Source organism: Bubalus bubalis, chromosome 3, assembly GCF_019923935.1.
Source record: "Bubalus bubalis isolate 160015118507 breed Murrah chromosome 3, NDDB_SH_1, whole genome shotgun sequence".
Classification (NCBI taxonomy): Eukaryota; Metazoa; Chordata; class Mammalia; order Artiodactyla; family Bovidae; genus Bubalus; species Bubalus bubalis.
Genome location: NC_059159.1, coordinates 35,695,155 through 35,717,998, shown reverse-complemented (window position 1 = coordinate 35,717,998; position 22,844 = coordinate 35,695,155). Strand labels below are relative to the sequence as shown.

The following is a 22,844-nucleotide window of genomic DNA, read 5'->3' as shown; positions in this document are numbered from 1 at the left end:
GGGAGGGGAAAATCCCAATCCCAGCAACCCTCGCGAGGCTCCTGGCACAAAGCTGGACAGTCGCCATGACAAGTAAGGGCAAGCAATTCCCCTGCGGGCGGAGGCGAAGGGAAAGGAGAGTAGGAGAGGAGAGTGCGGGGAAAGTCAGGATTCTCGCCATATTGGTAGTGTAGCTAGTGACCCGTTTGGATTGGGAGAGTTCGACAAGCGAAAACCGTAACGGCCGAATTGATGGAAACCATTTTGGAAGATTTCTGCCATTGTTTCATATATGGTGAAAGGAAGAAAGCCTTTGCACTTGCATTCTCTGCCTGGAACACTCCTCTCCTAGATAGCTGGATAGTTTTTACTCATCAACTAAACTGTAAAGTTTTAGGAAGGCGTTCCATAATGTCCCTATTTAACGTATACCTCCATATGCGCTATATTACACCATCTTAATTATCTTCACACCCCTATCACTTTCTGAAGTGATTTGTTCCTTGCCTTCAATACATAGCAACCTAAGACTTAGAAGGGCAGAGGCCTTGTCTACAATCTTATTGATTGTTGTTTCCAAGTACCTAGTACAGTACTGGGTAGCAAGTAAGAGTTCAATAATAAATATTTATTGAATGAATGAAAAGAGACGGATGTCTGAAAATTTTAGATAATGAGATGCAAAAGAGGCGCAAAACCTGTAACATCGAATAGAGCGCTGGCGCCCTCTGCCGGTTGGGGAGGGGAGTAGGTGCTTTAAGAACTATCGCGGAAGACCGCAGGGGGCGCTCAAGCACTTCCCGTCGAGGCGGAAGCTTTCGGACTACAGCTCCCAGCAGCCACTTCAAACTTCCCAGGGCCCCAGGGCTTAATGGGAACGATTACCCGTGACCTGTTACGTTCCTACCCCGCCCGTACCTTGGGTTGCGCGCGAAGTCTGATCAGGGATGCGGAGGTCCAATGGAAAGGTGGACCCAAATCCCGCGAGAACTGGTGGCACGTAGCTACCGACTAGGCTTAGGAACGCTGTTTATTCGCAGGGCCTTGTGCCCCCTCCCGGGAGGAGGAACACACTGGAGCTTTTTTCCAGTTCTGCGTCCCAATCCGTGCGAACTTTGAAGCGGTCTCGGCTGCTCCGCGGGCCCGGCCTCTGGTAGCCGCCGGGAAGAGGGCTGCCTGGCTGCGGCCAATGTCTGCCGCGCTTCCTCTGCAGTATGAAGACACCGGAGGCTCCACCATTAGCTCCAGACTGCCTTCCTTCAGACCAGGCCCCAGCTCCAGCCTGTCTGTCTCATCAGGCTTCCCCGATGGATAAAAATACAGACCCTGAACTGATGCCAACGCCACGCGATGGGGATGATCCGCCCCAGGTGTCCTCAGATCCCATGGCTGGCTTAGCTCTATCCCAGGAGCTGGAGGAAGGGGTCCCAGCTTCTCTCTCCACTCCCCTGGAAATAGGGTTTGGTCCTCCTAGTGAGTTGAGGAGTCGAGTCGAGGAGAAAGAACTATCTGAAAATGTGAGCCTTCCTGCAGAAGAAACAAACAGGCCAGAGTTGGGGCCCGGAGAAGACGTGGAAGCTGTGTCTGAAGAACTCACTCCAGAGGATGAGGGATACACGTAAGTGGGGCCAGCAGTTGGCTCAGGAGTCTGAGGAGATTGGGAGTGTGAGGTAATCTCATAGGCCAGTCCTCAGCCCCATTTTTCCAGGCCGATTTCCACTTCGCTTTGGCGACCCAAGTTTGTTGTCCACCCCCCCATCTTCCTTACAGCATTTGGAACTACAACTTCTCCCAAGTACCTCGGTTTCTCAGTGGTTCCTGGTCAGAGTTCATCACCCAACCTGAAAACTTCTTGAAAGGCTGTAAGTGGTAAGTAAGGATTATAGGGCAGGGAGAAAACCACGCCCAGGATTTCCACCTTAAAACAGCCCAGTTATCTGGGAGAAGGATCTACCATGGTGGGAGAAGGAGTAAGAATTCCTGGCCTGAGCTTCAGTTGCATTTAGGATTGTGTGTCTTCTCTCTTCAAGGTCCTAGGGCTGTTTATCTATCCCAGAGGTCAGCTCAGCCCTAGCCCTGCACTTGGAAAATCTAGGTCTGTCCAGCTTTCTAACTCTTTCATCCTCCTAGGGCCCCTGATGGTTCCTGCATCTTGACCAATAGTGCTGATAATATTCTGCGGATTTATAACCTGCCCCCAGAGCTGTACAATGAGGGGGAGCAACTGGAATATGCGGAAATGGTAAGGGCAGGGGCTAAGAGCTAACTGCCACTTCATCAGACATTGCACTTTTAAGGCCTTCCTGTAGATGGAGAAAGAACAGTCCACATGTTTCCTGTTCTCAGGCAGGACACTTTGCTGTGAGTTTCCACAAGTAATATTTCTAGCCTGAATTCCGAAGTCACTTAAAGAGATATTTGTCCTTCTTTAGTTAGGAATATGTGTTTCCCGTAAAAGAGTAGTGGCTTTCTTACTGTGGTTTTTAATTGACTTACAGAGATGTGTTGGAGAAGGAAATGGCAACCCACTGCAGTACTCTTGCCTGGAAAATCCCATGGACGGAGGAGCCTGGTGGGCTGCAGTCCATGGGGTCGCGAAGAGTCAGACATGACTGAGTGACTTCACTTTCACTTTCAACTTTCATGCATTGGAGAAGGAAATGGCAACCCACTCCAGTGTTCTTGCCTGGAGAATCCCAGGGACGGGGGAGCCTGGTGGGCTGCCGTCTATGGGGTCGCACAGAGTCGGGCACGACTGAAGTGACTTAGCAGCAGCAGCAGTATTCACTTACTGTGTTGGGTATTGGGATAAAGTGATGAATGAGACAAAGAGCTGGTTTGCTTTTTTTGTGTGGGAGACAGACAACAAACGTGTAAATAAATAATGAAGTTCTTTACATATGATAATAAGTCTGTGAAGGAAATAAGTAAATGCTATGAAGGAAATAAACAGAACAAAGACTAACTAGAGAATGCTGCTTTATTTTTACCTGTTTGTATTTTTGAATAGTGTCATTTTATTTACCTATTTATTTAAACTTTACTTATTTATTTGGCTGTGCCAGGTCTTAGTTGTAGCACACAGGATCTTTTAAGTGTGGCATGTCAGATCTAGTTTCCTGACCAGGGATTGAACCCGGGCCCCCTGCATTGGGAGCTCAGAGTTTTAGCCACTGGACCACCAGGGAAGTCCTGAGGATGCTGCTTTAGATTAAAAAAAAGGTCAGGGGAGGGGCTCTCTGAAGAAGAGGCATTTGAGCTGATATCTGAAAGATGACGAAATCAGTCATGTGAAGTTTTCCAAGAGGCAAAAATGCTATTATACAAAAACCTAGAGCTGGGAAAGAGCCTTGTGTGTTCAAGCAACAGAAAGCAAGCCAGTGCGCCTGGACCAAGGCCAGTGAGGGGGAAAGTGTGGTGAAGATGGCAAGGTGGCTGGCAGCCACATCTTGTGGGTAGGGCATTTGAAGTGTTTTGAGGAAGCCGTGGGAGAGATTAAAAGAGAGGAGTGAAATGATGGCTGAAATCTAGAGAATGGATTGTGAGTGGGCAAGAGTGGAGATTCATCTAGATGTGTATCCCACAGTCCAGGTAAAAAATGATGTTGGCTTGTGCTAGTGTGGTATCAGGAGAGATAGAGGTGGGTGGTTTTGAAGTATATTTCTTAGGACTTGGAAGTCAGTTGGGTGGATGGGGATACAGTTTACTCAGAGGATATAAAGAAGTGTTGGGACAGAAGTAAGGATTTTTAGGTACTTTAAATGTGAAATGTAAACCTAAGGAGAGACTTGGAGAAGGGTGCTGGGGATATACTTTGAAAGTGGGAGAGCATGTCGATGGTATCTTGGAATTGAGAATGGAGTCAATCTCAAGAGAGAGTGGAAATGGAGAAGAAGGCTCAAGCAGATGGAACACTCCGGCACATGGAGATGGGTACAGGAGAAGTTACAAAAGTGGAGGCCAAAATCACGTCTAATAATTCTGATCATGTCTAACCATGTTGAGAGTGAGGGCAGATTTAGAGAATGACCCAAGAAAACATTAATGACTTTAAGAAAAGCACTTTCAGAGAAATGTTGGAGGCAGAAGCTGATTGTAGGGGGATGGAAGAGAAAATTCTTTGAAAGTGTTTCCCTGTGAAAGGGAGCTGAGAAATGGAATGGTGACCGGAGGGAATGTGGGGTTAAAGAAAGGTTAACAAGATGCTTCTGTGAGGTCAGGAATAGCCAGTAGAGAGGGAGGAATCGCTGCTGTAAGAGAGGGCTGTGTGACAGAGTCCGTGCGTGACTGGGAGAAGACAGGATCCAGAGCACATTGAAGGACTAGACTTTGACAGGTGCAGAATCCTTGCTCGCCGTGGGAAGAAAGGCAAAGGCTGTGTTCAGAGGAAGTTGTTTGGTCATGGGAAGATTTGGGTGTCTCAGTCTCTTGGCTTCTCAGGGAAGCATAACAGGAGGCTATCAGCTGAATGAAGGGGGCTGTGGGGAGACAGCAGAAGGTGTGAAATGATCATTCCCCAGGGAGTAGAAAATCAAAACCACCAAGGAATGCTCGATGTAGAGTAGCAGTGCTCTTTTTTTTTCCCCGCTCAGTCGTGTCCATTCAGTCTTTGCAACCCCATAGACTATACAGTCGGAGAAGGCAATGCACCCCACTCCAGTACTCTTGCCTGGAAAATCCCATGGGCGGAGGAGCCTGGTGGGCTGCAGTCCATGGGGTCGCAAAGAGTCTGACACAACTGAGTGACTTCACTTTCATTTTTCACTTTCATGCATTGGAGAAGGAAATGGCAACCCACTCCAGTGTTCTTGCCTGGAGAATCCCAGGGACGGCGGAGCCTGGTGGGCTGTCATCTCTGGGGTCGCACAGAGTCGGACACAACTGAAGTGACTTAGCAGCAGCAGACTATACAGTCCATGGAATTCTCCAGGCCAGAAGACTGGAGTGGGTAGCCTTTCCCTCCTCCAGGGGATCTTCTGAACCCAGGGATTGAACCCAGGTCTCCCACATTGCAGGCGGATATGTTATCAGCTGAGCCACAAGGGAAGCCCAGCACTACTTTTTGCTCAGTCCCCGCTAGAAATTTGTTATCCTTCATTGAAAGTGAGACCAGTTAGCGTGGTTGTGCATCCTTCCTCAGTAAGTTGACTATAGTTTCTCTGTTTGTAAAATGAAGATGGTAATAATAGCACCCACTTCATAGAGTTGTCGGAGAAGGCAATGGCACCCCACTCCAGTACTCTTGCCTGGAAAATCCCATGGATGGAGGAGCCTGGTAGGCTGCAGTCCATGGGGTCGCTAAGAGTCGGGGACGACTGAGCGACTTCACTTTGACTTTTCACTTTCATTCATTGGAGAAGGAAATGGCAACTCACTCCAGTGTTCTTGCCTGGAGAATCCCAGGGACGGGGGAGCCTGGTGGGCTTCCGTCTCTGGGGTCGCACAGAGTCGGACATGACTGAAGCGACTTAGCAGCAGCGGCAGCAGCAGCATAGAGTTGTGGTGAGAATTAAAAGAATTAGGGTAAAGTGCTTAAAACAGTGCCTGGCATGTAGTCGGTGTTCAATACGCACTAGTAGTCCTTGGTGTTAGTTGAGTGCAAGCAGGGTCTAGGAGGAATAGGAGGTCTGTCTGGGGTTTGCCAGGAGAGAAAGACCAGGGGTGTTTCGAGAGTGTCTGCCGGATTACCCCTGTCATGGTTGACCAGCATGTAAGGTGGGTAAGGAAATGGGTTGTAAACGGGTTTCTGATGAAGCTGAACAGAAATTCAGGGAGCCAAATGGGTTGGATGTTCTTTTTTTTTCCCCCCAACCCAGGCCCTCCCTTGGCAGTGAAAGCAGGGAGTCCTAACTACTAGACCGGTGGGGTGTCCCTGGATGGGTGGAGATGATGGCCAGAGATTGTGGTGATGACTCAGTTGTGGGTGTGGGCAGCTGGTCCAGAGTGGAGGTGGTGGCCGTGGGTGCTGAGGAAGTCCAGGAATGGCAGAGGCCAGGATGTTGGGCATTTTTATTCATTCTTTCATTGCTGATTCATTCAACAAATATTCATTGAGCATAGTCTACATGCCAGGCCTGTAGGTCAGTGGGAGTGCAGGTCTTGTGAAAGAAGGGTCTCCTGTTCCAGGGATGGTCCTGAATGCCTGCCTATCCTGCATCTCTGTGAGCTTGGAGACTGCAGACATGGTAGTTCTTTGTGCAAGGTGTAAGGCACACCTTGCCCTGGTTTCTGCAACAGAAACCAGTGGTGTCCAGAAACCAAGACCAGGTGGGCATGGTGCAGCCAGCCTGAAAGAGTTCAGGAGCACGGATAGTTAGAGGAGGCTGGAAATGTGAGAGCTCGAACATTTATTGCACACACTTGTTTTAGAGAAATGAGAATGGTACAAAGGGGGAAACGTCATTGTTTTCTACCACTCTACAAAATTCAGCCCTTTATGTTTTTATATATTCTTTCTAGTTGTTATTGTTCAGTCGCTCAGTCATGTCCAACTCTTTGCAATCCCATGGGCTGCAGCATGCCAGGCTTCCCTGTCCTTCACCATCTCCTGGAATTTGCTCAAACTCATGTCCATTGAGTTGGTGATGCCATCCAACCATCTCATCCTCTGTCATCCCCTTTTCCTCCTGCCCTCAGTCTTTCCCAGCGTCAGGGTCTTTTCCAGTGAGTCAGCTCTTCGTATCAGGTGGCCACCATATTAAGAGCTTCAGCTTCAGCATCAGTTCTTCCAATAAATATTTAGGGTTGATTTCCTTTAGTATTGACTTGTTTGATCTCCTTACTGTTCAAGGGACTCTCAAGAGTCTTCTTCAACACCACAGTTCGAAGGCCTTAGTTCTTCGGTGCTCAGCCTTTTTTATTGTCTAGCTCCTGCATCCATACATAACTACTGGAAAAACCATAGCTTTGACTACACGAATCTTTGTAGGCAAAGTAATGTCTCTGATTTTTTTTTTTTAAATTTTAGACTTCTCAGTATATTTAAGGAAATGAGTGGTAGCATTTTTATGGGCATGTTTGCATGAAATTTCTTTTTTTTTTTTTTAAATTTTATTTTATTTTTAAACTTTACAATATTGTATTAGCTCCTCCAGACATCGAAATGAATCCGCCACAGGTACACCCGTGCCCCCCATCCTGAAGCCCCCTCCCTCCCCCCTCCCCACACCCTCCCCCTGGGTCGTCCCAGTGCACCAGCCCCAAGCATCCAGTATTGTGCATCGAACCTGGACTGGCGACTCGTTTCATACATGATATTATACATGTTTCAATGCCATTCTCCCAAATCTCCCCACCCTCTCCCTCTCCCGCAGAGTCCATAAGACTGATCTATACATCAGTGTCTCTTTTGCTGTCTCGTACACAGGGTTATCATTACCATCTTTCTAAATTCCATATATATGCGTTAGTATACTGTATTGGTGTTTTTCTTTCTGGCTTACTTCACTCTGTATAATAGGCTCAAGTTTCATCCACCTCATTAGAACTGATTCAAATGTATTCTTTTTAATGGCTGAGTAATATTCCATTGTGTATATGTACCACAGCTTTCTTATCCATTCATCTGCTGATGCTGATGGACATCTAGGTTGCTTCCATGTCCTGGCTATTACAAACAGTGCTGCGATGAACACTGGGGTACACGTGTCTCTTTCCCTTCTGGTTTTCTCAGTGTGTATGTCCAGCAGTGGGATTGCTGGATCATAAGGCAGTTCTATTTCCAATTTTTTAAGGAATCTCCACACTGTTCTCCATAGTGGCTGTACTAGTTTGCATTCCCACCAACAGTGTAAGAGGGTTCCCTTTTCTCCACACCCTCTCCAGCATTTATTGCTTGTAGACTTTTGGATCGCAGCCATTCTGACTGGCGTGAAATGGTACCTCCTAGTGGTTTTGATTTGCATTTCTCTGATAATGAGTGATGTTGAGCATCTTTTCATGTGTTTGTTAGCCATCTGTATGTCTTCTTTGGAGAAATGTCTATTTAGTTCTTTGGCCCATTTTTTGATTGGGTCATTTATTTTTCTGGAGTTGAGCTGTAGGAGTTGCTTGTATATTTTTGAGATTAATTCTTTGTCAGTTGCTTCATTTGCTATTATTTTCTCCCATTCTGAAGGCTGCCTTTTCACCTTGCTAATAGTTTCCTTTGTTGTGCAGAAGCTTTTAAGTTTAATTAGGTCCCCTTTGTTTATTTTTGCTTTTATTTCCAATATTCTGGGAGGTGGGTCATAGAGGATCCTGCTGTGATGTATGTTGGAGAGTGTTTTGCCTATGTTCTCCTCTAGGAGTTTTATAGTTTCTGGTCTTACGTTGAGATCTTTAATCCATTTTGAGTTTATTTTTGTGTACGGTGTTAGAAAGTGTTCTAGTTTCATTCTTTTACAAGTGGTTGACCAGTTTTCCCAGCACCACTTGTTAAAGAGATTGTCTTTAATCCATTGTATATTCTTGCCTCCTTTGTCAAAGATAAGGTGTCCATATGTGCGTGGATTTATCTCTGGGCTTTCTATTTTGTTCCATTGATCTATATTTCTGTCTTTGTGCCAGTACCATACTGTCTTGATAACTGTGGCTTTGTAGTAGAGCCTGAAGTCAGGTAGGTTGATTCCTCCAGTTCCATTCTTCTTTCTCAAGATAGCTTTGGCTATTCGAGGTTTTTTGTATTTCCATACAAATTGTGAAAAAAATATGGAACGCTTCACGAATTTGTGTGTCATCCTTGCGCAGGGGCCATGCTAATCTTCTCTGTATCGTTGCAATTTTCGTATATGTGCTGCTGAAGCGAGCACTGTCTCTGATTTTTAATACACTGTCTGGGTTTGTCTTTGGTTTTCTGTCATTGTCGTTCTTCCTAAGCTCTGTCCAAATACTGAAGCTTTCTCTGTGGTTGTAATACTATGGTAGATGGTTTTGTACACTGTTACTTTTAACAGTCATATCATAAATGTTTTTTGTGGTCCTCCAGTCTTTGTGGTTATCATGCTTAATGGTTTATGATATTGCATTGAATGCTTATGATAGTTTTCTTAACTCTTCCTCTGTTTTGGACTTTTGGATTGTTTTCAGGGTTTTTTATGTCATAAATTATTTTTCAGTGAACATCTCCATGTGTTTTGATGGAGATTCTTCAGAGAAACAGAGAAGTTTTATAAGAAATACCCTAGGTCGGAGAGTATCAGTATTTTTTTTTTATGTCTTGTAATACCAATAATCAGTTTGTTTTCAAAAGCTTTTTATGCTGTTTATTCTTTTTATTGTTATTACTGGTGTTGGCAATATGAGTATACCAATTCTATCACAGCCTCACTCATTAGCTATTTTCTCTTTTAAGTCTATATTTAATTTGTGGCATTATTGTTTCTGTTTCACATTTTGGTGTTTTGGCCTTGAGGCATGTATTTTCATTTTTAATGTCTGAAAGTTTGATATGGAAATGGATAGCATTTATGTAGGTGGGGAAAGTGGGGGACGGTTTGGGGGTATTTTTGTGCATCTGTGTACTGCTTCTTCTCAACATAGTTTCCCAACTCCTCCCTTCCTTTTTCTACCTTTTCACAGAGCTTTCTGGAATTCCTGTTTCTATGTCCCCGCCTCTTCCCTGAGTACTTTGCCTACCCTGTGGCTCTTGCCTGAGGTCTTCCCTTTTCTGTACCTTCTCTAGGGGAGACTGTGCAACCTCTGTGTCCTACATATCTCAGGTTGGGGAAGGGGTGTCCTCATTCTCAAATGCTATATCCACACAATTGCTTTACTGCTTTGTAAAAACTTGTCCTTTGTGGCTTAGGCTGTCTGATTCTCCCTAACTCGCTGAGTACCTTGGCACCTCAACTCTCCTGTGCATGCCAAGTCCTTCCACCATCTTGGTGACCTTAGGTATCCAAACCAGGATCTCATCCTTTAATCACCCTCTCCTAACCCCCACATCCAATTAATTACCAAATCCCATCAAGTCCACCTGATCTTTCTAATTTATCCAATTCACTCTGTTTTAATTCAAGGTGCTATTATTTTGGGCCTTATGTTATTGGGACAGTCTTCTATTTCCATTTTCCCATTAAAACATTTGACTGCTGATTGTGCTGATTCCTCAGTAGGTGTTGGGGAAACAGTGGTAAGAGAGACAGAAATGATTCCTGTCTTTTGCAGAGTGGAGACACAGAGGGCATTTGGAACATGGTTCAGGAGGAGGCTTCCCATGGGGAGAAGTGTCTGAGAGACCCAAAGGATGGCTAGGATTTGACCAGGAAGAGTTGTTGGGGGAAATGAGGGAAGGCTGTTCCAGACTTGGAGTCTAGTGTGTATGAAAGCCTGCAGCCCAGGAATGCAGTGAGTTGGCACCTTCTCAGAGCTGGGAATCAGGATGGTGGGGTGTGGAGATGTTACAGAAAAGAAGGCAGGGGTGAGGGATGAGCCTGGAGAGGTGGGGGTGGGGTAGATGCTTGGTAAGGGAAGGCTTCCTAGAAGATTGGGTTTTATACTGAGGGTTATGAAGAAGCATTGCAATGCTTTGAGCAGGAGAATGGTGACAAGAGTCCAGGGCCTCAGTGTGGCTGAAGAGTGGAAATTTGAGTGGCAGGATAGAGTATGGGGAGGAGGGAGGCCAGGGTATGTGTAGAAACACTGGCAAGAAGGTAGTGGCTACACGTGGAATCAAAGGTAAGGAGACATGTTCAAGCGAACCTAGGAGGTGGAATCGGCAAGCTCTGGCCTTGGGTTGGACCAGGAGAGGAAAAGGCGTGAAGAGAGTAGTAGTCAGGGTGCTCAGAGTTCAGGCTTGAGAACCGGGTGGAAAGCCCAGGAGGAGCAGCAGATTCAGAGGCAGCAGAGGCTGGGTCTATCCCAGCTAAACTGAGTTTGAGGAGCCTGTGCGATGCCCTAATGGAACTTTACTCCATGCAGTCAGATGCAAGGATTAAGAGTGGAGATGTGGACCTGCAGTCACAGCTGGGTGACATCACCCCAAGGGCCAGCAAGTAAGTGACAAAGGACTTGTATCCTGTTGATGTGAAGATTTCCTTCAAGTCAATAAGTCAAAGACAACAACCAAGGAGAAAACTGAGCAAAAACTATGAGAAGGTGCCCTTAAAAGGAAAAATGTCTTCACTTCACTGGTAATGAGAGATGCCAGTTTATATTGTAATGAAATACCATTTCACAGCCTTCAAATTGAGAAAAGCATGGAAGTCTGGCAACAGCAAGAGGAGGCAGAGCAATGGGTGCTCCTACATGCTGCTGTGGGGAGAATAAATTGGGATGAGCACTTTGGGAAAAAAATGTGACACGATCTCGTAGAGTTGGCAGAGCGCATACATGGAGCCCAGTGGTTTCCCTCGGTAGCAGAAACTGCAGAGAATCCCTCCCACATGTGTACCAGATTGTTAAAGTGCACTTGCCAGAAACTGGAAAAACATCAGTGACTGTCAATAGAGAACGATGCGTGAACGGAGTGCTGTGAAGCAGGGAAAATGCGTGAATTCAAGCTAACTTTGTCACCATAAATCTCATAATCGCGATGGGATGCATACAGCTTGGTACCATTCATATTAAGTTTAAAGGCAAGCGAGACCATGCTATATATTGTCTTTCCTCTATGAATATATTCCTAAAGAAATATACAAGAATGATAAATTCAGGATAGTGTTTCCCTCTGAAGGAGGATTTCATTGGGAAGAGGTTTTTAACTGTTTGGTAAAATATTTTGTTTCTTAAGCTGAGTGGAGGCCTCACAGGGTTTGGTTTGGCTTTGTTTTAATACTTCTTTGCTTGTTTGAACTGGTCGATAACTTTTGTAAAGGATCCAATGGCACCTGGTAGGTGGCTTGGTGGGTATTTGCATCATTGGCTGGTTCTTTGTCTCTGGGTTGGGGTGTTATTTGTTTCTTCCTCTCTAAGTGTTGACAAAGCAAAAGGATAAATCTGTGTGGCGTTTAGTGGCCCAAGTCTGATGTGAAAGTCTGAGCTGAGCCTTGAAGATCAAGGTCTTGTTCTTGTATTTGCCTGATCTGCCTTCCCCTGCCTGGTTAAGTGCCCACAGAGTGTCTCCCTCTGCCGTAAAGCTGCTCCAGGTCCGAGTGGGCCTCCTTGTACTACCAGTGACCCAGGCATCTCCGCATCTCTGTCTAGGCCCCCGTCCTTCGAATGGTGGAAGGCGACACCATCTATGACTACTGCTGGTATTCCCTGATGTCTTCAGCTCAGCCGGACACCTCCTAGTAAGTGATGTCTTTTGCCTGCTTTCCCTCCCCACCCCGTTTTAAGGGGACCCTCTACTGAGAGACGGCCAGGGGTTGTGGGGTTCTCAGGAGGAGGGACGCTTGCTTTGACCTTCAGATGTGAGCTGAGAGGGCCGGTCAGTTGGCTTCCTCCCCTTCCTTTGACAGCACCGGGGCCTCAGTGTCCGTGTCTCTCTCAGCGTGGCCAGCAGCAGCCGGGAGAACCCAATTCACATCTGGGATGCCTTCACTGGAGAGCTCCGGGCTTCCTTTCGCTCCTACAATCACCTGGTAGGGACTCTCCGCCCAGCCGCAGGGCTTGCCCTGGCCCAGCTCTCCTTCCTGAAGAAGGAAGAGGCTGTGTGCCAGGCCTGTTTCCAGCCCTTCCCTTCCCCTAGGATGAGCTGACGGCAGCCCACTCGCTCTGCTTCTCCCCGGATGGCTCCCAGCTCTTCTGTGGCTTTAACCGGACTGTGCGTGTCTTCTCCACATCCCGGCCTGGCAGAGACTGCGAGGTCCGAACCACGTTTGGTAAGCAGTCTGCGCCTCCAAGGGAGGAGAGGAAGGGGCCCAGCCAAGAGCAGAGGGGCCCTGTGGTCGTGTGCGGAGGTGGGGGGTTGGGGCTTGTTATCCTCACAGCCCTGGGAGGTTGTACCCAGTAGGCAGAAGAGAAAGCAGACTCAGGGAGGGGATAAAACTTTCCCAAGGTCAAACTCAAGTCAAGAGCTGGTTCACTCCTGAGCCCTGTTGGTTCTTTACCTCTTGGTTCCCAAAGTCTTGGTTTTTCCAAGAAACTGGAGAAGCTGATTCTGTTTGCCTATAAGTCTCAGCTTTCTGACCCTTCCAAGGAAAAATTGAGGGGACTTCCCTGGCAGTCCAGTGGTTAAGACTGAGCTTCCACTGCAGGGGGCACAGGTTTGATCCCGGTCAGGGAACTAAGATCTTGCATGTCTTGTGGTGCAGCCAAAGGAAAAAATAAAAGCAGTAATTGAATGCTTATTAGGTGTTGGGCTGGGGAAACAAATAAGATGGGATTTTTTTTTTTTGAATTTTTTTAAAAAAAGAAAAATTGAGGTTTGAGAGGGAAGAGAGTGGGGCTTGCATCTTTCAGTCCTTGGAAGGGGATAGAAGGATTTAGGGAGCATCAGAAGTTTTCATCCTGCTGAAAATGAATGGGGTGTGGGGGACACTGAGTCCAGCACCTGGGCTCTGGGACAGGAGACAGAGGTACACCTCTGATTAGCCTGGTTAATGCTGGGTACTCTTGCCCTCTCCCCCACGTTGTTCCTTCCCCTTCTAGCAAAAAGGCAGGGCCAGAGTGGCATCATTTCCTGCATAGCCTTCAGCCCAACCCAGCCCCTCTACGCCTGTGGCTCCTATGGCCGCTCCCTGGGCCTGTACACCTGGGAAGATGGGTCCCCTCTTGCCTTGCTGGGAGGACACCAAGGGGGCATCACGCACCTCTGCTTTCACCCCGATGGCAATTGCTTCTTCTCCGGAGCCCGCAAGGTAGGGATCATATTCTGAGGTAGTGGGTAGAAGGCAGGAGTGGGGATGTAGTCTGCTGTGTTAGGAGATGGGCATGGGGGGAAAAAATCAACCCAGCTAAAGGAGTGCTTATAACCCTGGAGGGAAGCAGGCGTGTCTTGGAGGCAGGGGAGTGAAGGGTGGATTCTAGGCTCCTATTTTTTTTGTTCTCAGGATGCTGAGCTTCTGTGCTGGGATCTTCGGCAGCTTGGGCACCCACTGTGGTCCCTGAGCCGCGAGGTGACCACCAATCAGCGTATCTACTTTGATCTGGACCCGTGAGTGACTAGCAGCCCTCTCTGCTGGGGCCTTGATGCCCCTGGGATGCCAGAGCCCAACTGCGGGATCCCAGCCCTTGACGGTGAAGGGTTCCTGCCCCGGGTGATGACTCCATGTCGGCAGCCCTCTCTCCTCTCTCCTCCAGGACCGGGCAGTTCCTTGTGAGCGGCAGCACCAGCGGGGCTGTCTCTGTGTGGGACACCGGAGGGGCGGGGCTTGAGAGCAAGCCGGAGCCAGTGCTGAGTTTCCAGCCCCAGAAGGACTGCACCAATGGCGTGAGGTCACGAGTCAATTTTGCACATTTGGGGGCTCGGTTTGGGAGGGAGGTAAACCTGAGGGAGTGGCATCCTGGCTCAGGGAACTGACCAGCGCCACCCATCTCTCCCTATAGCCTGCACCCTAGCCTGCCTTTGCTGGCCACCGCCTCCGGGCAGCGTGTGTTTCCGGAACCCACGGAGAGTGGGGATGAGGGGGAGGAGGAAGTGGACCTTCCTCTGCTCTCCATGCGCCACGTGCACCTTGAATGTCAGCTTCAGCTCTGGTGGTGTGGGGGAGGCCCAGACACCAGCATCTCAGATGCCCACCAGGAGGAGATGGGACAGGGAGGGACAGAGGGAGGTGGGGGCGAGTTTACATAAAAAGATTTTATATAATACTAGAATCTTTGTGTCTCTTTGGGGAGGCAGGTGATGGAGATGAGGCTGGGAGGGGTACCAGTGGGCTCCGGAGTCCAGCAGCGGGGACTGGCATAATATTCCTGAAACCAGGGTTGAGAGGTGGGACTAGGCGGGAACCAATGGGGCTGCGAAGCTTCGTGTGAAGTCAAGCCAGTGGGGGGTGGGGCCTCATACCATTGACTGGCGGGTTGCTAGGCAACTTGTTAAACTGAAGGGGGGAAACCTGTTTGAAATCTCAGTCCCAAGGTGGGGGCGACAGGGGTCACGGTGAGTGTGGCTGAGCAGGAGTGGCAGGAGCTGTGTGTCAGACTGTTGGGTGTGACTATGTTAGACTGTGCAGACGGTGACAGACGAGACACCCGCGCTCTCCCGCTCGACACTTTACCCATCATTCGGCAGCAGAGGGACCGTTAGTCAGCTCTGGGGGAAGGAGAGCCAGAGAACCGCCTCCCCTCGCCTGGACTCCCCGAGAGGGAGTAGCCAGAGTCAAGGGCACACATGAAAGAGTAAAGGTGCCTAAAACCACAGACGTCACGTTCTGTATTCCCGTTAGATGCACGGCAAGGGCGAGTCATTCAGCAGCTGTCACTCGTCTGGTTTCTCCATTTATCTGCTCTGTCATGGTTTGAGGGGGGGGGTGTTGTTTCAAGCAGTGGCTCCCCGCTTCCCCCACACACACACCTTGCCAGACACCGAGAAGAGGTCTCTGAAGAGAGACTCAGCAGAGGGTTTGATTGTGGACTCCCAGTCTGAGGGGAGAACGGGAAGCCTGTGACGACGACTGGAGAGGAGTGAGGAATGTCACCTCTGCCCAGAGGTGCTGAAAGCCGGGGCTCTTACACCCAAAAAGGCAAAGCCTCCTCCCTTCCCCCAGGATAATTGGAAACAGCCCTTCCGGCTGAACGCGGGTTTGGGGTTGTAGGTTTTGCCTTTCCTCTCCAGACCCGTTTCTCCCCACAACCATCTAAGAAGGGCCCGCGTTTACCCCCTAATCTCTTGCCTTTCATCAACGCCCAGGTAGCAGTAAAGGGTCGGGGAGGCTGTGACAAGGGACCCCAAGGACTGGGAGTTCGGCAGGCTGGGTTTGGTTTCAGCTTCATCCCAGATTCTCGGTGTGACCTTGGGCAAGTCACAGGGCCTCCCCGAGCCTCAGTTTCTTCATCACTGCAATGGGGATCCTTCCGCTCTGCCTCTCCCACCTCACAGGTAGTCTAGTCGAACCACTCTGCTCCACTCTGCTCGCTCCCAAAGTGCGGAGCCTTCAAGGTTATTATTATGCTCTCCAGACCTCCCAAGAGCAGCGGTGTTGTTTTGGGATGGGGGAGGAGGCGGCTGCGGGAGGGAAAGGCGCTGGGTTCCTCGGGATGCAGAGGGCGAGAGAGCCTTTCTGGATTTGAGAGAGCGGAAGATTCCAGCCGTCCGGGCGATCCCAGGGCAGGAGGGGAGATGGGCAGAAACTAAGCCAGAGACCGAGAGTTGCAGAGACAAAGGGGGCGTGAGAGACCGTGCAGGGGAGCAAGGCGGGGCGCGGGGTGAGACAGCTGGGCGGGCGGGAGGTGCGCGAGGTGAGAGGGGTGGGGGACTTGGGCTGCGATCCTGCCGCCCGCTCCGACTAGGGCTCCAGCTCCGGTTTTTCCCTCCGCCATCCTCTCCCCCTCCCCGCCTCTCCTTTAACTCCCCCCTCCTGGGCTCGGGACTGGTTTCCTCCCTTAGCCCGCTGCCCTCAATCCCAGCGAGGCTGGGGCTCCGGCTCGGCGCCCCTTTCCCCGCTCCCTCCCCTGGCGCCCCATGCCGCCCCCGCCCGGCCCCCGGCTCCCCCAGTCCCCTACTTAGGCCCGCTCACCGATCCCGGGGTGCCGGCGCGTGGGCCGGGGGCATAGGGCGCCTGCAGACCGCCCCTGGAAGGGCTCCTGTGGGCTGAGAGCTCCGGAGCGGGGGCACAGGCGGAGCAGGAAGCGGGTCCGCGTGGGAGCCGGGGGCATCTGCCACCCGGGCGGCCCGGGCAGAATAGCCCGGGCGGCCAAGGCAGTCACCCCCTGGGGGTGAGCGACTTTGGGGGAGTTGGTGCCCCGCCCCCCAGGCCTTGGCGGGGTCATGGGGGCCCCCCATTCTGGGCCGGGGGGTGTGCGAGTCGGGGCCCTGCTGCTGCTCGGGGTTTTGGGGCTGGTGTCTGGGCTCAGCCTGGAGCCTGTCTACTGGAATTCGGCAAACAAGAGGTGAGCGGCCCCGGGCTGGGGAGACCCCACACCTCCTGGGCAGGAAGCTTGGAAGCTTTGGGGACTTTGAGGGGCTGGGTTCTCTGAGCTGGGAGGAGGCTGAAGGGAGGGTGCTGGTGTGTGGATGTGAGCTGATGGGTAACCAGACAGAGGTGATCTTGGGAGCCAGATTCGAGAGTGGCACACAGAGCTGGGTGGTGATAGCCATGTGTCAAGAGTTTGAGAGACCCCCAAGGGGCAAGGATTTGAAAGTTCCTGGGTAACCCGGAGGGCCAGGGAGCGGTTATTTGGGTTTGTGGGAGACTTGAGTGGTGTCAGGGGCTGGGCTTAGAGGGAGCCTGGTTAATGTCAGCTCTCAGGAGAGCAGCTGAGTAGGTGCTGCTGAGGCGCTGAGAGGAAAGGGGGGTGCCTCCTTCCTCAGAAGAGACTCAGTGGTGGAGATGCGAGGGGAGGGGCTCAGGTTGGGGTTTCAGGGACAACTCACCCATGCCTGTTTGACTCTTCTTCACTCATCCGTCTCCCCACTTGTGCCCACAGAGGGTCGGTGAGCCCTTGGTGGAACAATTTCCCAAGCAGATTTTACTCCCTTCCTGGCCTGGGGATTTCTCTCTGGAAGAAGTCTGGAACCCCTTAAAGCCCCCATGTTCTCTCTTGCATCTGGAGTCTTGGGGACTCAGTTGCCCCTTCCCCCATCTCTGCTGCAACCTCTTCCATCAGACCTCTGTCCCATGGCATACTTCCTTTGCTCTGAAGAAAGGCCAGGGATCAGATGAAACTTCAAGCCACCCAGAGTAGGACAGAACCCTTGGGAGGTCCTCCAGGTCCCTTGACTCCATGCAGATCCCATTCCCCATGAGCAAAAGAGTTCTGGGTCTTGAAAACTTTCTACTTACCCGGGGAGGCTGTGTGAGGCCATGGGAAGAGGTCCTGCTTTGGAGCTCATAACCTTCTAAGTCTTAATCCTAGCTCTGTGGCTTTCGGCCATGTGGCCTTGGGCAAGTCACTTAGCCTTTCCAAGTTTGTATCCTCAGTCCTTACAGCCTTTATGAAGATTAGAGGTAAGGTATTTGAACACATTATAAGCTCATTAAAGGAGAACAAGGGTGATTGTTCTTTGGCCTCTGTCACATTTCCCTGGCCTGGCCGCCTCCCTCCCCTTTCTCTTGGGGTCTAATCTCAAATATCTTTTCCTCTCCCAGTATCCTACCCACCAGCTCCCACATGCAGCTGGAGTATCAACTGCAGTGTGAGGATATAATTTCGGCTTATTCTGATAGAGTTGAGAAAAGGGAGTTAGAGTGTTCTGGGGGATCTTTGGGATGTTGGATGGGAGGGAGTCTGGGAAGATACCAGCAGCAGTCCCCTGTGACCAAGTTCGGAGACCCTCTCTGCCGTTCATGCACAGGGAGGGGCTGCAGTTGTTGGCAGGTTAGGCTAGTGGCCACTGGGGCCAAGGGAGACGTGGGCTTGTGTCAGCAGTGGGTAGAATAGTCAGCTCTTTCCACTCCAAAGCAATAGGTCACTTTCCCTAGGAAGTGCGGGACCTGGGGGAAGATGGGTGCTGAGCAGGGTAAAGTCTGGGGCAGCTGGCCCACAGACCCTGGTTCCCATTAGCCCCATTTAGGGCCATTGCCAGGTTTGCCTTCTGTCACATTGCCTGGCCAACTTGGGTCACTGGATCACCCTCCACACCCTCCTCACATCCTGCCCCTTCTGCCTTGAAATCCCTGAAATTCAGTGGTGGCCTGGGGGAGGGGAGGCTCTGCCCCCATCGTTGACTGCCATGGAATAGTGAAATCACCTGGGAGGGTGGGCTGTGTGGTTCCAGAGAGGCCAGCTCCTTGGTAACTGGCATCCTGTTGCCATGGCAACAGGGCTGGTGATGGAGCGAGAGATGGCAGTGTGCATGTGGTGAGGGCGGGCTGAAGAGTGCATTTGGGCACACCAAGGGGCAGGAGACCTCTGAGCTGGGCCTCCTGCTGCTTCCCCAACGTGAGCTTCCAGAGCCCTTAGTGCCCACACTGTCAGAACAGACTCCCTACTCAGACAAAGGCTGTCCTGCAGGGGTGGGGAGTGAGGAAGGCAAAGCTCAGGGACCAGACCTCTGACACCTCTCATCCTTGTCCACCTCGCCCTCCTCCCCACAGGTTCCAGGCAGAGGGTGGTTACGTGCTCTACCCTCAGATCGGGGACCGGCTAGATCTGCTCTGCCCCCGGGCCCGGCCTCCGGGTCCCCACTCCTCTCCTAATTATGAGTTCTACAAGCTGTACCTGGTAGGGGGTGCCCAGGGCCGGCGCTGTGAGGCACCCCCTGCTCCAAACCTCCTCCTTACTTGTGACCGGCCAGATCTGGATCTCCGCTTCACCATCAAGTTCCAGGAGTATAGCCCTAACCTCTGGGGCCACGAGTTCCGCTCACACCACGATTACTACATAATTGGTACTGCTGGGCAGAGGGCAGGGTCTAGTGGGAAGGTACCCCTGGGATTGAGGGCAGATAAGGGAAGGGACCCTTGGAGCCACCTCGGATGGTGTTAGGGCCAGGAGTGGAGATGGAATAGGGGTAGCTCTGAGCACCAAATTCTCCCTCTGGTTCTCTTCCAGCCACATCGGATGGAACCCGGGAAGGCCTGGAGAGCTTGCAGGGAGGTGTGTGCCTCACCAGGGGCATGAAGGTGCTTCTCCGAGTGGGACAAAGTGAGCGGGGCTGGGGCACACCTGCTAAGGGCTGAAGGAGGCTGGGGCAGTATCTTCATGGTCAGGGGGCTGCTGTCTCAGCCCCTCTCTCAGGTCTTCCCCATCTCCAGGTCCCCGAGGAGGGGCTGCCCCCCGAAAGCCTGTGTCTGAAATGCCCATGGAAAGAGACCGAGGGGCGGCCCACAGCCTGGAGCCCGGGAAAGAGAGCACTGCAGGTAGGAACCAGGGGTCCAGCCTCCTGCCTTCCCTCCTCCTCTGCTCTAGGACCCTAGCTGCCCTGCCGCCACCCTCTCCCTCCCTCTGCAGTTTTGGGGGCAATGATACAGGAAAGAGGAGAAGAGAGGATGGGAGGGTGGGATGGGAATGGAAGCCAAATGAGGAAAAGACTCAATTAGAACTAATTAGCCAAGTCAGTGCTTCAATCAGCGCTGTCAAAGAAGGGGGGAGGACTGCCTGGCACGGGTTGAAGGGCTGGACACACCTGGATTCCGAATGGGGCTTGGCGGGGAGGGGAAGGGCTTAGGGTCTCCAAAGGGCCTGAGCACTACTGGGGAAGCCCATGGGAACCCCCAAGGCTGGGTGTCCAGATGCCCAGGTGGCTCCTTCAGCCCCTCCCCCTCTTTCCTCCTTCACCCCTTCCCTGCCAGGTGACCCCACCAGCAATGCAACCTCCCGGGGTGCTGAAGGCCCCCTGCCCCCTCCCAGCATGCCCGCAGTGGCCGGGGCAGCAGGGGGGCTGGCGCTGCTCTTGCTGGGCGTGGCAGGGGCTGGGGGTGCCATGTGTTGGCGGAGACGGCGGGCCAAGCCTTCGGAGAGTCGCCACCCTGGTCCTGGCTCCTTCGGGAGGGGAGGGTCCCTGGGCCTGGGGGGTGGAGGTGGGATGGGACCTAGAGAGACTGAGCCTGGGGAGCTAGGCATAGCTCTGCGGGGTGGTGGGGCTGCAGACCCCCCCTTCTGTCCCCACTATGAGAAGGTGAGTGGTGACTATGGGCATCCTGTGTACATCGTGCAGGATGGGCCCCCCCAGAGTCCCCCAAACATCTACTATAAGGTATGAGGGCTCCTCCAACCTGGCTCTCCTGGATCCAGCCCTTTGTGGGGTGCTTCTCCAGTTTAATTCATGGTTTGAGGGACACCTCTAGCATCTCCTTGGCCCCCTTTGCCCCATCAGCTTCTCTGCTCCTCCTGGCTCTTGCCTCTCCTCCACTTTTAGGATTCCCTGAGACATCCACCCAACTATCGCCTGCCCTCTGGTTGGCTGTGTGTACCCTTCTGTCTCTGTGTTTCTGGGTCCTGTTCCCCTGGGGAGGGGGCAGAGACTCAGCCTCCTCCTCTAATCATGACCCAGAGATCCTTGTTCCCCTCACCCACTGAGAGCTAGGGGTGGGAACAGTCTGTCTTTTGGTTGGTACTTCTCTTTCTGCCTCTCACTGTTTTTCTCTTCTCCCTCTCTTTTATTTTCTTTCTCTCTCCTCTGTCTCTAGGTCTGTTCCTCTTCCCTAGCACCCTCCTCCCTGTATCTCCTTTTACTTACCCTCTTGGCTTCTTATCCTGTGCCCCTCCCATCTCCAGGGTCGGGGCATCAAAGCATTTCTCCCCTCAGCTCCCTCTTCTGACTTCTCTTACCAACCACTCCCCTTAGTCTGCCAAAAATGGGGGCCTTATGGGGAAGGCTCTGGCATTCCACCCCAGCTCAGGGCATGGGTAGCAGGACTCCTCCTCTGCCCTGCCCCAGGCCTCTACATACTTACTCCAGCCATTTGGGGTGGTTGGGTCAAGACAGCTACCATGAGAAGAAATATGCTGTTTTATCCAGTGGCCAATAGCAAGCTATGAACCGGTCGGGACACTTATGGACTTGGTCTGATGCTGAATGGGCCACTTGGGACAGGAAGTGACTTGCTCCAGACAAGAAGTGACCAGGCCTGGACAGAAGTGGCCTGGGAAGTGGCAGAAGCAGTGCAGCAGGAACTGGAAGTGCCTTCATCCAGGACAGGAAGTAGCACTTCTGAAATAGGAAGTGGTCTGGCTGGAACCGGAAGTGGCTTAGTCTGGGGGGTGGGGGGAGGTGGATGGTTCATACTCTGTGGAGAAGGGGTGGGGGGGCAGGAAGAACTTCCCATTTCAGGAGGAAGCTGGAACTTAACTCTAAAGAAGATCAAGTGGACTGAGGAGGGTCTTCCTAGTATTCAGTGGCTTGTGCCAGGATCCCCCTTCCCCTGTTCTCTGTGCTGCTTTTAGGACAGCTAAGGTGACTGCCATCTGCTGTGGCAGGCTCAATTTGTCTTGTTTTTCCCTTTCCATATTCCAGTATAGTCCCTGTTACCCAACAGGGTGACCCCAAGAACCCATGTGTTGTCCCCAGTAACCCAGATGGCTGTGTTGTTCATCATATCCTCCCTATCCTACTCCCTTCAAACTCAACACAGCTCCCTTCTTAGTGACCAAAATGGTGGCCTATTGACTGGTCTAACTGATGGTGGTCCTTAGCAACAGCCACTCTTTTCATAGTGACCAGCTGATAACCTCTTCCAGCCCTCTAGTGCACAATTGGATGTTGCCTCAGTTTCCTCCCAGCTCATTTCCATTAGATCAGAGCTACCCTTGAGCACCACATCGGCCACCTCAATCACCAGCCAAATGGTTGCTTTGTCCACCAGAGGTCATCTCTCTGGTGCTGTAGTTCCCAGCTCCTTCCTGATTTTTCTAATCACTCCTTCCAGGGAACAGGAAGTTGATATTGCCATGGGGGAGGTGGCAGTATATGGCCATCACCTCAATAGTTTTACTGTAAAAGGGAAATTTGAACAACAAAAAACAAAAAAAAAGAAAAAATGAATAAAAAACTTGAAAAGTTGACAAGAAGGCTGGAAAATGTTTGGACATGAATTGGGATGGGGAACTGGTGGTTAGAATGACTTTCCAGTTGAAGGTTGGACTGCATGAAACCAAGGAGTAGGGAGAGGGTTGGGTGGGATCATTGAGGTGGATAATGCATGATCTGCTGAGGGAAGGGGATGGGTTGGGTAAGGCAGTGAGTGAGAAGGCTGAGGAAGGCAGCCACTTCCAATGGAGGGAGAGAAAAACCCAGGTGGGAGTGGGAGTTACCAATACATCCTATTGGGGATGTCTGAATATACATTCACACATGGGGGAAAACCTAAGAATCTATTGTTAAACCAAAGTACCAGACTCAAGGCAAGTCTCAGAAACAAAGTGGAAAAAACATGTTCACGTGTTCAGTCTATACTCTCCTA

The 22,844-nt window shown here is 51.1% G+C and overlaps 2 protein-coding genes and 1 non-coding gene across 3 annotated transcripts; 2 read left to right on the top strand and 1 right to left on the bottom strand.

The window, feature by feature from the left end:
* Positions 1-917: 917 nt before the first annotated feature.
* WRAP53 (WD repeat containing antisense to TP53) lies at positions 918-14,652 on the top strand. Its single transcript, XM_006062870.4, has 10 exons — positions 918-1,597; positions 1,750-1,848; positions 2,110-2,221; positions 12,103-12,191; positions 12,392-12,482; positions 12,590-12,722; positions 13,492-13,700; positions 13,893-13,996; positions 14,143-14,277; positions 14,389-14,652. The coding sequence occupies exons 1-10, from the start codon at positions 1,194-1,196 to the stop codon at positions 14,633-14,635; spliced, it is 1,623 nt and encodes a 540-aa protein (XP_006062932.1). The 5' UTR covers positions 918-1,193; the 3' UTR covers positions 14,636-14,652.
* Positions 8,662-8,768, bottom strand: LOC112584037. Its single transcript, XR_003108396.2, has one exon. It is a non-coding gene; the product is annotated as a U6 spliceosomal RNA (small nuclear RNA).
* Positions 14,653-16,279: 1,627 nt separating the features above from the next.
* On the top strand, positions 16,280-21,214 carry EFNB3 (ephrin B3). Its single transcript, XM_006062872.4, has 5 exons — positions 16,280-16,890; positions 19,038-19,330; positions 19,495-19,587; positions 19,698-19,802; positions 20,235-21,214. The coding sequence occupies exons 1-5, from the start codon at positions 16,769-16,771 to the stop codon at positions 20,642-20,644; spliced, it is 1,023 nt and encodes a 340-aa protein (XP_006062934.1). The 5' UTR covers positions 16,280-16,768; the 3' UTR covers positions 20,645-21,214.
* Positions 21,215-22,844: the final 1,630 nt, after the last annotated feature.